We start from the raw sequence: 17,991 nt of genomic DNA, 5'->3' as shown, positions 1-17,991 counted from the left end.
ATTTCAATAAGAGTAAGTATATGGGAACCTTAAAGACAAAAAAAAAAAACCTTATTGTGGACTCCACGCAAAGAATAGTTCTAAGCATCAAAAAGCGCAGAAGATTTCTCTTGTCAAGGAATATTTCCCTTTCGCCTTGGCAATCTAAAATAGAGGTTGGATTTGTTTGTTTCTCTACTCTATATTCCAGGTGAGATTTCCATCATCAGTATTCAGACCTGCATGGGGCATGTCTCCTACCATATTTTAGATTGCCATTGTCTAAAAGTCTTACCGGGCAATTGGGCTTCCCTGGCTTGTCTCACATGGTTTCTAATACATGGTACTAAAATAGCTTATCACAATCACAGAGAGTGGCTGAAGATGCAGCTAATTGGAAACTATTTCTATGGGAGCAAATTCTTACCTTCTTTGTGCATTCTATGATGGAGTCATCAAGTTTCACAATAAGCGGTCCGAATGAGACATGACACGGGAGGTCCATGATCGTGTCTTCTAACCAATCTCTTTCTACAGCTGTATCAAAAGGAAAGTGGGATAGAAAATAAAGACAACAATGAATAAATATTTTAGGAGATTGTCTTGGCACATTTCTAAGACAGGGGAAGCAAAAGCACTGCATTTAGGGTGAGATGATAACTGTTACTATGGAATAGTTGAGGAAAAAATAGCTTAAAAGAAGGGAAAGCTTCTGAACCTGATTCTGACTTAGGAATGCAGAATACTTTTGTTCAGATCTCATTTCGTTAAGGACCAGTTTGTACTCTCCGAATCAATGCAAGCTTGACCTAGTTATTTTTAGTAGTGCTCTTGTTAGAATTTTTCACAGCAGTTCCCCAAACAAACAAACAAAAATCATGCATCCAAAAGGTCAATATTAGGAGCAAGTGCAGATAAAAATGCACATATTAGGAGAAAATACAAAATGTGTATATTATTATATTATATTATATTATATTATATTATATTATATTAAGGAAAACCATTTATATAACTATATATTACACCAATTTGCATTTTAAAATTACATATAAGAAAAATGTACACAACAATACGTAAATTTTCATGCAATCTTGCACACTGAAGCAGAAAGGAAATTAAGATGAGGTATGGGACTGATATATTTGAGGACATTGCCATTATTGTAAAGCCTATCCATAGAAATGTTGCCAGCATAAGGGCACTTAATAAGAAAATAACAGAAAGATTTGGGAATCAAAGTACTAGTTGTGTTCCCTTTAAGAAATGATCACCTTAAAGCTCATATAAATCCCAAAGTTAAAACCAAAAAATAATAATCCTAAGAAATGTCAGTTTTACATTATTTATTTATGTATTTATTTACTCTATTGGTATCCTGCCTTTCTCTACCCTGAAGAGGACTCAAAGCAACTTTACATATAGCAATTATTCAATGCCTTTGGACAACAGAGTTAGAATACACTTGAATTAAAATTAGAATTAAAATTAAATGCACATTAAAACATATAAAATATTGCATTCACTATTAAAATCACACCATCCTCAATCGTAATCCGGGGCCGTTCTAAGGATCAATTAAGAAATTATACATTAAATATGATCATTTTCTCATTGCCAGCTATTTTCTTTTCAGTAGCTAGAGCGGAGTGACTGCTTCTGATGGATAACTGCTGGTGTAATTCAATTTCTGCTGTGCCCACATGCAAACAGCCACACACACACTCATTTATAAGAAACAAAAATGTAAAGGATAATCTTATCAGAATGAGCTACATAGTTTGTTATCTGGAGATTTATTTAGTCACAGAGATACAATTAGGTTACACTTCTTCATGCCAAGAAAGATTGCTATATGGTTTAATATAGACTGCATTCTTCCATCACAGGCTGATTTGAAATTACAACCCGTTTTACATGAGCCATTTCAGTCCCCTTATACACTGCCATATTATTTATTTATTTATTTATTTATTTCTATCCCGCCTTTCTCAAAACCTAAGGTGGCTCGAGGCAGGTTACAACCAGGCAGCCATTTGATGCCTTAACAATAAACACTTAAAACCACATTTGAAACAGAATTTAAAAGTACATACAATAGGACTATTAAAAAACATATAAAACCAATACCTTCACTGTTAGCCTTGTTGTCCAAAATCATCATCTGAGCCGTTCCAGTATTCAATTTTACATAATTAGTTTGTCTATTGCAATAGATTTCAAAGGCTTGTTCAAATAGCTATGTTTTCACTTTTTTACAGAAGGTCAAGAGGGAGGGGGCTGATCTAATATCCCTAGAGAGGGAGTTCCATAACCCAAGGACCACTGCTGAGAAGGCCCTGTCTCTCGTCCCCACCAGTCATGTCTGTGAAGAAGACAGGACCGAGAAGGGCCTCCCCAGACAATCTTAAGTTCCTAGATAATTCATAGGGAGTGATACGTTCAGACAGGTAAGCTGGACCAGAACCATTTAGGGCTTTATACGCTAAAGCCAGCACTTTGAATTGTGCTCGATAGCAAAGCAGCGGCCAGTGATACTGGCATATAAGGGGAGTTGTATGTTCCCTGAACGCCGTTCTGGTGAGCAATCTGGCTGCTGCCCGTTGGACCATTTGAAGCTTCCGAACAGTCTTCAAAGGTAACCCCACGTAGAGTGTATTTCAGTAGTCTATACAGGATGTAACCAGAACATGGATTACCATGGCCAAATCTGACTTCCCAAGGTACGGGCAGATCCACATTATCTTCTTTGAACTGTATTATCCTAGTCTACACTGCCATATCATCCCATTCAAAGCAAATAATCTGGATTTTATATGGCTGTGAAGAAGGGGCATCAGTTTGCCTTGGGTACACTGATGATATTCTGGTGCACAAGGCAGGAAGATCAGGTATGCATTTTAAACCATTGGATTTCCATCCAAAATGACAGCCACCATCTTAGGTCAGTTCATTCAGTTATATTTACTAGAATTTTCTGGTAGCTAGTGTTGTGTAGAAATTCAGTGAGTCAAATATGAACCAAAAGCTGTGGGTTCAAATGTCGCAAACTCAATAGGTGGCCTTACATGAACTTTTACATTTCAAGCTCCCATAAAAATGTAATGATGCCAGCTTAATTTACAGCACAGTAAGGATTATTGAGATCAGTCTTTGTGTCTTGAAGGTCCCAGATTTAGTCCTTTGAACTTCTTAAATTGATTCAGGTAAGAGAGTGGATCAAGTTGCAAGAAAAATGACCCCTATATCAAAACTAACAATAATCAAAGCACAAATGCAGGCAGTCCCCAAGTTACAGACAAGACTCTGTAGGTTTATTCTTAAATTGAATTGTTTGTAAGTCAGAATAAGTACTTTTTAAAGTGTAGCTCCAGCTGTGTGTGTGTGTGTGTAGTCAGCTTTGGATACATAGGAAAAAGTTAACACCCCTGTGATGTTTGTTTTGCTGTCTGTGCCTTTTCAGATGATTTCATTTCACTTTTTGTTCTTGTGACAATTGGATTTTTTTTTTAAAAAAATGGCTGGTTGTGGAAACAAGAACAGCTGTTAAAAATGTGTTGAGACATCTTTTCCCCATAATAACTCTTTCAAGAGTGAATTTCCCTTCCCAGAGGTATATTTTCCTCACTTCCTGTTGACTCACCCCTGTTCTTAACTAGGAGTCATTTGTAAGTCAGATGTTTGTAACTTGGCAACTGCCTGTACTCTGACATGTCACACCTGGGTCAGCTTTTCTCAATATGGTGACCTCCAAATATGCCAGGTTACAATTTCTTTCATGTTTTACCAAAATAATGGGAAAAGATTTTGCTAGCTAGAGGTGATGGAAGGTGTAACCCTGCATATTTGAAGAGCACCAGCATGGGGTAGATTGTCCGACAACATGACAGCTTCCTGTGTCATTCCTTCAATGTTTCAAAAATGTCAAGTATTATCTCTAGCCATGACAAAAACATTAAAAAGCCAGAGTCAAACATTTCTTCTTTTTTTTTCTTTTAGAGTTTCCATGACTCCATAACCCCTAACAAGATGACAGGGCAAACTCAAAAATAAAATGCAGATCCATGCAGCAAGATAAGACAAGATTGTATGTCTCTGGTACAGGAAAAAGAGTTATAAAGCTGATGTGTCCTTCAATGTGTGTTTCTGGACTAAATCAAGCAAAGAAAAACAACTTAGAAGAGAGACAGGCATTGGCAAGTGTAGTCACCCAGGCATAATGTTTGACAACTGGCCACAAAAGCAAAGGAGAAATGTGGCATTTCAAGCCTTATGACGTTGGCTCAAAATATTCTTAAATACAAACCTGAACAAAATTTATGAGGTTGACAGGTTCGGCGAGTTTCCCAGGCATTTAAAATTGACTAAGTTCAGCAAATAAATGTCATTGTCACTCTTTCAGAGGGATAATATAACTGGTTATCACAGAAATGTGGAGAATGTGGAGGTAACTGACTACTAAAAAGATATCCTGGCCCAGTAAAAGAGAGGAGAGTGATATTAGTAAACTGTACTGGTACCATACAGCATTATGAATATGAATCCCTCTCTCTGTCTCTGTCTCTCTCTCTCCCTATGATCTTGGGTCCGTGGGCAAGTGCAAGTATTCAAGACTGTTTTGTAACCTTTTTGTGGACCTTTGACAAACTCTCAACTCCCAGAAATCCTAGCCAGTTTACCAGCTGTTAGGATTTCTGGGAGTTGAAGGCCAAAACATCTGGGGACCCACAGGTTGAGAACCACTGGACCAAGCTTTCGAGCAGCAGTCGCAGCAGTAACAATTATAAAGGAATCATGTGATTGGCAATGGATAAATTTTGAATTATGACTCTGGACTTGGATTTGTCTCTTTTAAATGGTCTTTTAACTTATGGTGGTGTTTTAATTAATGTTTAACTGTGTTCTTATTATTGCTGTTGCCATCTAATGGTTGCCGGTTTTAAGCCACCCTGAACCTCCCTCCGGGGGTGAGAAAGACAAAATATAAATGTCTGAAATAAATCACCCCCAAACCCCACCAGTATTTAAAGTTAGCCATGTTGGGTCTTAATGCCAAGATTCATTGTAGGCTGGGTTCAGTGCGTTCTGGATGCAGGGTGAACTATAAGTCCCGGGTTCCAAGGTCAGTCCTCCCAAATCCCTCCAGTATGTTCTATTGGTCACCAGGATTCTATGTGCCAAGTTTAGTCCAGATCTGCCACTGTCAGTTTCCCAACCCCTCCAGTATGTCCGGTTGCTGATAAATTCCTCTGTTTGCTGTGTGCCATAGGAAAGATAGGAAAGGGTTAAGGGAGAGGCAGTGGGTGGGATCATGCAAATTCCACACCAATGGAGACAGTAAGGAACACTAGGATGTCTGTGGTGGAGGAAACACATAAAATCTAGGGTGAAATTGTTCCCATATGAAAGCCTTCACTTGGGTGTGAGCAGTATGATGTTCGTGAAGGACATTGGCAGGGCTCTTGTACATGTTCACAGCATTCGCTATAACCTGCAATGTCATGGGAAGGAGGGTCATTGGTGTCTCCTGCATAGTGGGAGGTATAGCTCTTTGTGGAAGTGGGAACCTGTCTGTGTAAGTGGACACCTCGGCCACATACACACATACATATTTTCACTTTTATAATGCGTACAGATAGTGTCTGAATCACTTGGGTGGTCTATTAAGTATGTGACTCAAGGTGCATTTCCCTCTATTGGGGCTGTGATTAATCCTATTTGATCCTATCTAGAGTTGCTACAAGTTTACATGTAAAAGTATTTTAATATTATCCATTGATTTAACTGTATTTTTGGCCTTATATTGCAAACTATTTTGATTCCCATGTGTGAGAAATGTAGGAGAGAAAGAGAAAATTAGTTTTTGGTATTGTGGAATGTATCAAAATGTATTTTGCCAGAACTTAGTACATGAATCAAGTAATGAAAAGACTTTTTAATGTGCTCTTAATGCCAAATAGTATACAGGATCCATATAATAGTGTATATATTTACAATGCTAAGATGCTTCCACACACAATTGAGAGCTTTCCATCTTCTTGAATCCCTATGGGGAGACAGGCATGATAAAAAAATAAAGTTAATAATACTAATAATTATTATAACCTCCGCTCGTCATACCGCAAGGATGGTCTGTTGAAGATTTCTCTGCATCAGTAATTGACATGGGAGTTCAGTTGTTATTATTTCTAAGACCTCAGGCAATTATGTGGATTTAATGCTTTTTTATTATCCTTTTCTTTATCTTGTTAAAGAATGTGATCAAAGATGTTTTTAAAGGATTTTAATGTAGCAAATAAATTGCTGACATCTTGCTTTCCTTGATACCAGAGAGATAGTATCATGGGAAAGTGGTGAAGAAGGATATATCATTTACAAGTGATCTTGGCAAGAATAATTTTCGACAGAGATGAGGATAATATAATTGCTCAAGATGCACAGAATTTCTTTTATTTTGATAAATCATTTTGGATGGAAAGGTTGGAAAAATGGGTGCAATACAATAACATAACATACTTGTAAGTGTATTTACATAATTCCGTATAAAAAGCACTGAAGTGTGAGGTGTAAAACAAATGTGTTGAATTCTGAGAAAGAGCACATTATGGGGACTAACTTAACACTCACTCCTCTGCTATAAAGTTACTTAACATTTCATGAAATACATTTGCAATGAAAGGGGGTGTTTGATTTGATTTATAAAATGCTGAGCAAGCACTTGGATGCAGAGGATATGTGACAATTACTAGCCATTTGCTTCTTTTATGCAAAGCAGCGCATGCAGCTGCATCTTGAATAGTTTACAATTGTATATAGGGCACGTTTTGAGGGCATCACAGATGTTCAATGAAAACAATCTATCCAGATAGCTTACTGTACATATCCTCAGACTAGATTCCTTCCTGTTTTCTAATAACATTCCTACACAGAGTTCCGAGTTTGTGATGTTCCCTGTGTTGCTTGGTATTGCAGTCATGTTGATAATGGCATAATAGATTTAGATCAATAAGCACAAGCATGCACATAATTAGCACCCAGAAACTGCAGCAAAAATGACTACTTTGTGCCCATGGGCTGGATGTGTTACTTTTTTGGATGACAATTCCCAGAAATCACTACCTACTATTCCCAGTATCTATGTTGGTCAGTGGATTCTGGCAACTGTCATCCCAATAAATATTTTCCCTGTTCTGCTTAAACTTCACATATTGCATCAGTTAGTCAATAGGTGGTCATAGCATAGTTGTGGGTAGGAGCTGGTGCTCATCTCTATTTCTAAGCTGAAGAACTGGCATTGTCCATAACCTCCAAGGCTGACATGACTGCATGGAGCACCATTACCTTCCCACTGGAGCAGTACCTATTGATCTACTCACATTTCCATGTTTTTGAACTGCTAGGTTGGCAGAAGCTGGGGCTAACATCAGAAGCTCATGACACTCCCTGGATTTGAACCGCTGACCTTTCAGTCAGCAAGTTCAGCAGCTCAGTGGTTTAACCCACTGCAGGCTCCATTTATTTAACCAAAGCTCGGTAGTTTTGGTAAAATATCTTAGTTTATCTGGGATTGGGAGAGCGAGATCTTTTCTTGGGTTGATGCTATAACTGTGTTAGACTGTAAGAGATTAAATTACACATCTGACTGAGTAAAAGGCAATCAAAAACCCCACAGCAACCATCCTACAAAACTCATCTTCATTGTAGGTTTTCAAAGTATGCCCAAAGACTTCCCTTTCCACACAGCCTCTTTATTACAGACTATAATGTTTAGAGGTTTCAATAAATATCTGCATTGATTTTAAGAAGTGTGTAGACAAACCAGAGCATGTCCACAAGAAGAATAACCAAGATGACCAGAGATGTATGAAAAGTGAGTCTTACAAAAACAGTTGAAAGGAGATTGAATATATTTAACCTGGAAAAGAGAAGGTTATGCGAAGATCATAGATGTCTTCATGTATCAACAGAGCTGTCACAGAGAAGATATTCTCAGATGCCGCAGAACACAAAACTAGAACTACTAGATGGAAATTGCAAGCAATCAGATTTTAACCAAGCAGTAGAAGATTTTTTTTTTCATACTGAATACTTTTTCATACTTGATTCAATGTAGGAACAGAAGAAATATATGGAAAGAAATGTGGGGACAAGCCATGGTAGAGCGAAATCAACTCCAGAGGAAGGATTTTAGTATCACTTCAGATTATCTCAAAAGAAATCTCTTTCGGAATAATAAGAGCTTAGAAAATTTAGTTTTGAGTACAACTCCCAGAATCCCTGGTTAAATCCTAAGAGCTGTAGAGCAAGAAGATGGTGTTTATATGTTCTGTTGGTAGTACATATATTCAGCTATGAAAAACACTATGTAACAAAATTTGAAAAATGTGGATAAAATGTTATCTTCCTGGCTTAAAGTGTTCTTTCCTCTTTAATTGTGTTACTTACTTTGAAAGTAGTTGTTATTGTTGGAATTCAACCACACACTGCTCAAATCTGCAGTCCTCAATGAAAAGCAACCCACCCCTAACCCCAACTCCTGAATGTCTGTTGATATATCTGTTTTCTCTTTCTCCTCCCATCCTTATTGATGAAAGGACATGCATCCTAAAAAATGCATTTAATGTTGTGTTAATGCCTCATGGCCACACTTCTTTTTCCACCTGTTCATTCAGACCTCTCTCTGCTCTGTTTGATTGAGAAAATGTAATATTTAGAGGAGTTTTTTTCCATTTTGTGTTGTCGAAGGCTTTCATTTCCGGAATCGCTGGGTTGCTGTGAGTGTCTCTCCTGATGTTTCACCCACATCTACAAAAGGCAGCCTCGGAGGTTGTGAAATCTGATGGAAACTAGGCAAGTTATATAAGCCTCACTTGCCTAGTTTCCAACAGACCTAACAACCTTTGAGGATGCCTTCCACAGATGTGGGTGAAACGTCAGTACAGAATGCTTCAGGAACATGGCCATACAGCCCGGAAAACGGACAGCAATCCAGTTTTTTTTCCTTTTGTTTGAACTTAGAAGTATTGGAGTTAGAGAGAAACTTAGACCCAATCTTTTCTATCAAGAAATATAGAATATACACACACACACACATATTAAATAAACCTTTTGAAACTTTAACGAAACTCTGCAACTTTGTCTCCTTAGCTCAGGAATTCTTTTACAGCCACAAAACTACACCTTCTGCTTGTTGTGAGTTAACTGCTCAGATAAGTAACCTGTATTTTTAAATACTCTGCTATTTTGGAGGTTTCCCTAACAGTTGTAGTCCAGAAACTTCTTTTCTGTGGCTGCCACAAACTATGTTGAATTGGTTGAGACTCAATGGTCGCATCATATGGAGGATCCCCCCACCGGGGGCCTGTGCAATTTCGCCAGCTTCTGTAGCAAAACGGCAGGGATTTGGGGTGATTCTGTCACCTGGTGCGCTGCTTTGTCATGACAACACTTTTCCCATTTCTTGGGGGAAGCATCGCCAAAGCGGCATGGATCATGGAGCCAGCACAACACAGACAGGCTCTCATGTTTGGAGGGAAACTTCCTAGGACACTTACACTCCCGTTGTGGGTAGGTCCTCTGCCAGAAGTCCAGCAACATCTTGTGAAGGGCAACATGCCCATCCATCTCTGGACTGGTGGGAAGTGTGAGCCCCATGTGATGAAGTGGTTAGAGATTTTCATTGCAAAACTATAGCAAAATGTGCTGTAAAATGTCCCACAAAAACAAAGTTTTGCAGTCTAAATAACCTTTTCCATGTTTTATAATAGGACCAATTAAGAAATGACATTTATAACGCAGGAAAAAAATAATGTTAAATAGTGTAATCAAGGGTTGATTCACATAGATTTTGTATTATTTTTTGATGGCTTTACCATCAAACAGTGACAAGTACACAAAGCTGAATGTAAACTTTTGGCAATAGGAGAAGGCTAGAATGCAGTGGGGAGAAAAAGAATATATTCTCAGTGGTAGGAAGTATTTCTTTCATTTGAGGCAGAGGTGGCAGTGATAAGTAGTAACCTTAATTGCTCCACTACTATATCTGATGATGGGCAGCAATTGGTGCTCCAGCTGGCTGCCTTATTCCCTCCATAATTGGAAGCTCATCTCTTTTTTCTAACATTGCCTCTGGATTGAAGCTGTGAGATGACACATCTTCATTGCAACTGAAGCATTGTGGGTGAATATGGCAAGGTAGCCCACTGGGCCATGCAATACATCTCTGTCACCACTTGCAGCAAGAAAGCAATTAAATTGTTTCAAAGAGGAAAATAACAACAACCAGAGGCTGCTGCCAGCACTGCTCAGCTTTGTAGAATTTGTCCTGTTCCCCAGCTGCCAAGAACTTGCTGAACTACTGTCCCACTTTTGCTGGCTACAAATTAACCCATAAACACGGGAAAGCATTTTCCGTTCAGCACTGCCATTCCATGTGTAAATAAGCTATACACAGCTCCTCACATCTTCACACACAAGGCAATTTAATAGTAATTTCCCACTCAACCGTACATGAACTTGTCACAACTATAGAGTATTCAGGTGGTGACAGGGGTATATCCATTAACGATATGTGACAAATCCACACTTCTTGGGGCTTTGTAGATTAAGTGGCAAGAAGCAGGCTTGGTCAGAAGGAAGTTCAAACAAACACATTTTGGTTTGGAGAAAAAGACAGCGCAACCTTGCTTGCAGCTGTTATAGTGTTGGTTTGGCATGAAGGTCCAGGAATTAGGAAACTCACTATCTGATATGCTAGTCCACTGGCCTAACTTCCAGGAAACAACTGAAAAGTGACAGAGTGGAATCCATACGATAGAGTCTTCAGGCACCTGACATGGACCTCGCTCCTGCTTCACTGCATCTGGAAATTTCTTACTGGGATCCTTTCCCCCAAAATGAAGGTCTGACAGACCCTGTTTTCCACAAAAACTGGATCTTGGTCCACCACATTGCCCAAAGTTATGACAAAACACATGGACCACATGAGCTCAAGAGAAGTATTTTCCTGGAAGGACTGGAAAGAAACTGCAATTTATTCCAAATACTGCACAAGGAAGCTTTCTTATACAACCACCCACACATGACTGTGAAAACTGCAAGGGCTGCTGGTCAGAAGATCCAAACACAGAGGGAGTAAATGGTGACTGCTCCTTGCTGTGCCTCCAGATAGCCATCTTTGAATATGTCTATGGGGCCAGACTTTACCAAATATTTTTTATCAGATCTACCTGATCTGCCTTTCCTGAAAGCAAGTACAGATTCACAGCACTTTGTGTTTAGATACCTATTTCTGGCTTTGCCAGGCCTAAAATAAAGTGTGACAAATGCATTTAAGATGATGGGCATATATTTTAAATCAACGACTCCCAAACTTTGTTTCTGTGTATGTTTGGGACATCAGCTCCAAGAATTCGTGGCTATTGGCCAAGGCAAATAGGCTTCTGGGAGGTGGAGAAGCAAAGTTTTAAATGGACAAAAAGCAGGTGCACATTTCTAAAAATATGTACAAATACATTTTAGTCAAGCAATATGTGAATTGAAAAATATGTGTATTGGAACTGCAGTAGCTTTTTCCACCAGATTCTTTTACTTTTGGAATAATTAAATTGATTGTATTTTTATGTATTGCCAATGACCACAATGTCCTAGTATTTATTGCATATCTAGATATAGTTGTACTTTTCCACTACAATAAAATGAAACTCGTATATAGTTACACAATTACCGTATCCAGCAGTGGAACGAACTTAGACCCCCATTAGATTTTCATACTACATTTTGCTTTAATAATGATGATGAACAAACAGAGAGAACATATTTGAAGAAACTTCTGTTGTCCAAATTATGAAAACCACACTGATAAAGATTAGCAGTGGATGTTTTTAAAGCAATGTCTATAACGGTATTAATTAATCATATTTACAGGCAATACATACTTTTTGCAACAAAATGGAAATATATTCCTATTGTTATTCATGAAGATGGATAATACACTATTTATCTTGTTTTAATTTTGTTGATCTTGAGTGCCAATTTCTTCCAACAGTAGATGCTGTGATTGATGTGCCTTATAGTACTTAACAGATTTTACAGATATTTGAAGCCCATTCTCACCCATACTGGTCCTCCACTTACTGCAACTTTACCAAGCTGGTGTAATCCTGTGGCCAGATTACTAACTAGTCCTAGAGCATATGGGGTAAGTACACAAATGTCTAAGACTGGAAATAGGTCCCAAACCATAAGAATATATATAAACACTAATTGGGCTCCTAATATGCTTATCCTCCCCCCTTCCCAGGGACTCCACTATAAATCTGTGCTTTAGCAAGAAAACAAAAAGTTAATGTGTGCTTTGAGACTAACGGATTTATTCTCACATGAGCTTTTCTTGATTACCACCTATTTTATCAAATATACTTCATTTCACAGGTTCAGGTATTTCACAATATATGTAGCAGAGATGGGGTCCTATCAGAGTGAACTGGATGTAAAAGTGCAATGGTATTATTATCAGTAGTCATTCATAACATTGTTGGTCATAACACAAACATCCTAACAGTAAGTGAGGCAGAGTTAACACGTATGATCAAATGTAACATAAGTTAAATTGTACTGTAATAGTACACAATTCCAGTCATTCCATCGCCAAAAGAGAATAGGGGGAAGTGGGCAGGCATCTGGCCCTAGAGAGAAAACTGGGGGCATTGTCTACTGAAAACCATTGGGGTCCTCCAGTCTGGTCTCAGCAGATGATGTCATCAGTTTGTGCCAAACACATCTCCAGTCCCCTCTATTTTCTACCAACAACAGTAGTAACATGGAAGAAGCTATTAAGTGTAAGGGAAGGTTTAGATGTTGCAGAGGGATGAAAACATTACCAATCTCCAGAATAAGAAAAAAATACAAATACAAGCAAACTACTTGTTTATGTCACTAATTTTAGCCTTGAACTAGAATCCTGTTAGTTAATCCCAATTAAAACAAGTCAATTGACTCAGTTGGTGAATCAACTTCATTAACATCTGTTTTTTGATACAAACATTTGCCCAACTATTATGCCTTGGATCCATAACTCCATATATGGTGGCTTCCATGTCAGTGAGACAATTAATCTCCCCCAGGTGTTATTATTAATTTGAAATAAGTTATCCAAGAAGCTCAATCTATCTTGGAGATGGCACCTTAGTCAGTTCTTTTAAAGTGTGTGGATCTAGTAGCCCTCTTACAAGAAAGCCACTAACTGCCATGGGTTCCATTGTGCCAATATACATAATATGTGCTCCCCTAAATAGAAAAAAGTGACTTAAAATGAATATTTCTCAGGCCATGGTTGCCAAAGTCATTTCTGCATGACCAAGAAGTTTCTGGATTTGGGTACCTCTTTTTTTTTTAAAGGTAATGTAGTTTTGTTTGGAGCTATTTATGGCTCACTCATAATTGCAATTTTAACCATATTAAAATGTTACTCATGAATACATAGTTCAATACATAAAGACTGCTTTTGTTCTACAATAATGTGAACTGACAAGAGCTGATATAAAGGAATTCAATAAAACGTCCAAATGAAATCAAGTCCAACTTGGTTTCAATGAAACTACACGGTGATGCTTTTTTGGCATTGATAAGTAACTTTCTTTCTTTCTTTTTTCTTTTATAAAATAATACCTAGGAGCAACTGAAAGATGATGATACTGACTGCATTGTCAACAATGATGAACTGACTCTGAGTTATGTAGCCTCTGATCTTTCACCCATGCCTCCGCAAAGCAAACCAGGTTCTCCCCATCATGGAGGCAAAGAAAACGTTTATGAAGGAGACCTTGGCTTAGGAGGATATGAACTGCAATCTGAACCTGCTCCAAACCAATCCCAGTTGGTTTCCTCACCCTGAAGTCCAGAAAAAAGTATATCACAAGCACAGAGAAGAGCCATGTTTATTATGCAGAGTTAGCAAGAAGCTTGAGAAAATGTATTAAGGGCATCAAACGAAAAGAAGCAAAATCTTGCTGAATCTATCCCTGGAGCCCGAAGGAATGAGAACGTATTACCATTCCATATATATACTACAACTACATTTAATTTTTCTGACAGTGGCAGTTTTTAATAATGGAATCGAAGGCATCATATCTCTGCTTCTGGGACATTACATATGCACTCCTGGTCTCTGATCACGCTTCATCATCCACATTCCTATCTCACATGCACACAAAGGCCTTTGTATATTATTCTTCTAATTAATTCCAAGAGAGAGGGAAGGATGGGAATTGAGCGAACTTGTACATGCTCCAAAAATCACAGACACTGTGATACTGTTCTTCTTTTGCTGTCACACCCTCTTATGGGGCAAAGTTGACAGGGCTTTTGGATGCATTTCTTTTCTCATTGGTGTTGCTAAAGCTTTCCAAGCCTTTGTCAGTGGCAGCTTGCCAGCAAAGAGTTAATAATGCAGCACATAAAAATAGGCATTAATATATTAGCTACAGATCAATAATAGAGGTTTTGAGATGATCATGATTAAACATGATCACCAGTATAGACAGCAAATTATGCTTCTTCCCCCAGTCCATGTTTTTGTGTGTCTTGTGCAGTCCATTCATAATACAAACTCCATGCATTAGCTAGAAGCAATCGTTTATCAGATTCCCCTATGCTTCATGTTTATATATGAAATCCAGGGTGAGAAAAGGCTAGGACTTCAAATGATGTGTGCAAAAACATTTTTGTAAACAATAAGAGTTTGAAATCATTCCATAACACAGTCAGACTTCTGGCCACTGTGCAGGTAGCATGGGAAAAGGTCACCTGAATCATCATCCATCATGAATAGCATCCTTGCTCAAATCCGCATATAGTGATGTTTATGATGGTGCTAGAAAGAACTTTATATATCTACTTGCTTATTTCACAATACAATATGGAGGCAGGAGAGGTATAGGAAAGTACTGTCATGGACTTGTTAAAAATGCTGTGGATAAAACTACTGAATGTCTTCCTGGTATAAACAACATGTTTGAGTAGTTTTACAATGTCCATATTCACCCAGGAGCTATTGCAATGTTACAATTTACAGACAGCCATATCCATTGCACGATAGAGTAACTGATATGCTATGGGCACCGATAGATAACATATGCATCCAGACACTGGCTAGGAAGTGCCAAAGCAACAACAAGAACCATCACAAGTACTACAACACAAAAGGAACACCCAATATTTATTGCAGCACTATAACCAGTGCCTGGATGAACATCTTCACAATTAATTAACAGGGCTTTATTGCAGTTCTACAAATTAACTACAGATTCAAAACAAAGTCTATGATATAAAAGCATGGCCAGATTTCTTATCCACCCATATCTCATTCTTCAGATTTATGTACATTTTGGCGTTAACTATTTTTCAGTGTAAATGGGTTGCATAGCTTAGTTCTTGATGTTGAATCATGTTCTTCCAATTGTCATTAACTTACAATAGCAATCTTATGTAAAACAATTGTGACAGCTACACCTGAGGAGTTGTGATGTCCTTTTATTCAGTGTTAGCACATGATTGTTCAGTACTTGTCTACCTACTTCTGCAAGAAGACATATACAAGCTGAATATTTCAAACAAGTATCCAAGTTGGTGCCTTACCTCCATGATAAACTTCTTATTCTCTGTTATACATCTGGAAACACAAATATTGACAATAATTCAACCTTTATTCGATTTGGTCGATATTTTACTGGTTGTTATGTCTTTTCATATTTCTAAACCACCAAGAGGGCATTTGCTATTTGGTTGAAAATTTTAATTAAGTAAGAACATACAGTCCCATGGAAAAGAAGGCTCATAAAAGATTTCTCATGTCATCATTTTCCTGTGTATGAGCTATGTTCCTTTGTTCAGGGTGGAATTCTGTATGTTACAGATAATTGCAGATTAAATCACAGCATTCACAAAATATTCCATGCAGATCTTTAATAACAAAGATCACAATCTGGGGACACAACTTAGTGCTGGAACAGTTCAAGCAAAATCAATGCACTCAAAGATAACTTTATGATGAATTGCTTCTTTCCCTCAGTTCAGGTATGCAGCCTCAACTTGTTTGATGCATAATTATGAAGAAGTCATAAGGGGAACATTTATTATTAGAAAGTTTATGAAACTCATAATGTTAGACATATGAAATCTCTAAGAATAAATGTCAAGCCATCTTGATGAAACTGTGAATGATTGAAATTGCTACAGAATATAATCAAGTTTTAATCTTGTTTTCCCAAGTCTAATTAACTGAATGTACTTTTGCAGCAACTATTTCAAGTATAAAATGAAAACAAGAACCCAAACATCAGTAGCTGAAATGTGTTTTTATTTTGCTTCTTCCAAAACATGAATCAATTTGCTTCAGAGGATCTTGCTTCACCCTAAGGAAAAATATGTTTTAGTTCTAGTGATACCTGACACTGATGAAAAGAAGTTGTCAATGTATAACTTCTGGGCATAACATACCTAACTGCATTAGGAAGGGATGATTGTGAGGAAGAGAAGAAAACGGAAGAATTATATACACCAAGATGCATATGGTATCTAAGGTCATGGGGATATTAAAGACCTGCCTTCTTTGATCAATCATGTTTGTTGAATCAAATCTACATAAAGTAAAGCTTAAATAAATATACAACAAAAATAAACTACACAAAAGTTGCTCACATCAAATAAACGTAGAATAGAAGCAAAAAGAAATATAAAATGAACTGCATACTTATAAACAAATTTAAACTACCTAACTATACTGTATAATAAAATCTACAACAACAACCAAAAAACAGAATCAGTTGCATTTGGTAAAATGTTCTTTGCTATTGCCAGTGTAATTTGTCAAGCAATTCATGCCTCTCACCACAGGTTAATTTTGTGACTGAATTGTGTCCTTAATTTTTTCAAAGTTGTGCAAATTATTCCATTTTGTGGGAAACTGGTCTCCAAAGCCAATCAATGCACTTTTGTGAACATTTGTAACTTTGGTGAACATTTTCTGGACAGAATACAGTCTGTCGTTGAAGGCTTGCATGGCCAGAATCATTGGGTTGCCATGAGTTTTCTGGGCTGTATGGCCAGGTTCCAGAAGCATTCTCTCCTGATCCTTCTGGAACATGGCTGTACAACCTGGAAAACTCACAGCAACCCAGAATACAGTCTATTTTCCCTTCTGTCCAAAATTTTCTATCTTATAAATTGTAGGCATAAGGAAGCACAAATCAATTTTACACACTGCCTCTTCCTAAATCCCAAATCCTTTATTTGTTTGTTTTGCTTTTGTTTTGACCAGAACAGTTCTGAGACAATATTCAAGGGTGAAAACAGGTAACTTTCTTCTGTACAGAGAAATTATTTGAATTCAATTCACAGCGTACCTTTTTGAAAAATGGTATTGGCTTTAGTGCAGTACAATATAAAACTATTAGCCCGTTTATTAATGGTAACAAGACTATTCACACAAATCTACAATTAATTGCATAAACATGGAACTTCCTTTCAACTAACTTAATTTTTTGTTCAATGTAATTATATGCCATTAATTATTTTACTTGTTTAATTAACCCATTGCCTGCTAATAAATACACAGCAACCTATGGTTTTGACAGCTTCAGCATCTCTTACTTCAGCAGAACAAACAGAATAGCAAACTCCTCACCATTTCATGCGTGTATTTATCTTTAACACGTTCTCTGTTAACTGATCTGAGACTAGGATGCAATCAATAAAATAACTATAAAAGAATATGAAACAATTCCAATACTTCAACAACAAAAACCTGAACTCACATGAAAAATGCAGGAATTAGGCTTGTGCATGGATTTGATTTGTCCAGTTCCCTTCAGTTAATTCAGCTGGTCCGGCTAATTCGATTGGCCGTAACAGCAAGGGCTCACCCTCCATCAGGCATGTAGCCGGGGGGGGGGGGGGGGGCTTGAGGGGCTTCATCCCCCCCCCCCGAAATTCTAATGGTGGTACCCGAAAAGG

At 37.7% G+C, this 17,991-nt stretch overlaps 1 protein-coding gene across 1 annotated transcript in view; it reads left to right on the top strand.

Moving 5' to 3' along the window:
• The window catches only part of SLC9A9 (solute carrier family 9 member A9), a 366,051-nt gene extending 349,336 nt beyond the window's left edge, over window positions 1-16,715 (top strand). The window contains exons 15-16 of the mRNA XM_067465985.1: window positions 12,073-12,178; window positions 13,652-16,715. Of these exons, the coding sequence (XP_067322086.1) occupies window positions 12,073-12,178; window positions 13,652-13,873 (328 nt within the window). The 3' untranslated portion in view covers window positions 13,874-16,715. The remainder of the gene's footprint in view (window positions 1-12,072; window positions 12,179-13,651) is intronic.
• Window positions 16,716-17,991: the final 1,276 nt, after the last annotated feature.

The sequence above is a fragment of the Anolis sagrei genome, chromosome 3 (genome assembly GCF_037176765.1).
Source record: "Anolis sagrei isolate rAnoSag1 chromosome 3, rAnoSag1.mat, whole genome shotgun sequence".
Lineage (NCBI taxonomy): Eukaryota > Metazoa > Chordata > Lepidosauria > Squamata > Dactyloidae > Anolis > Anolis sagrei.
This window is presented reverse-complemented; position numbering and strand designations above follow the sequence as displayed.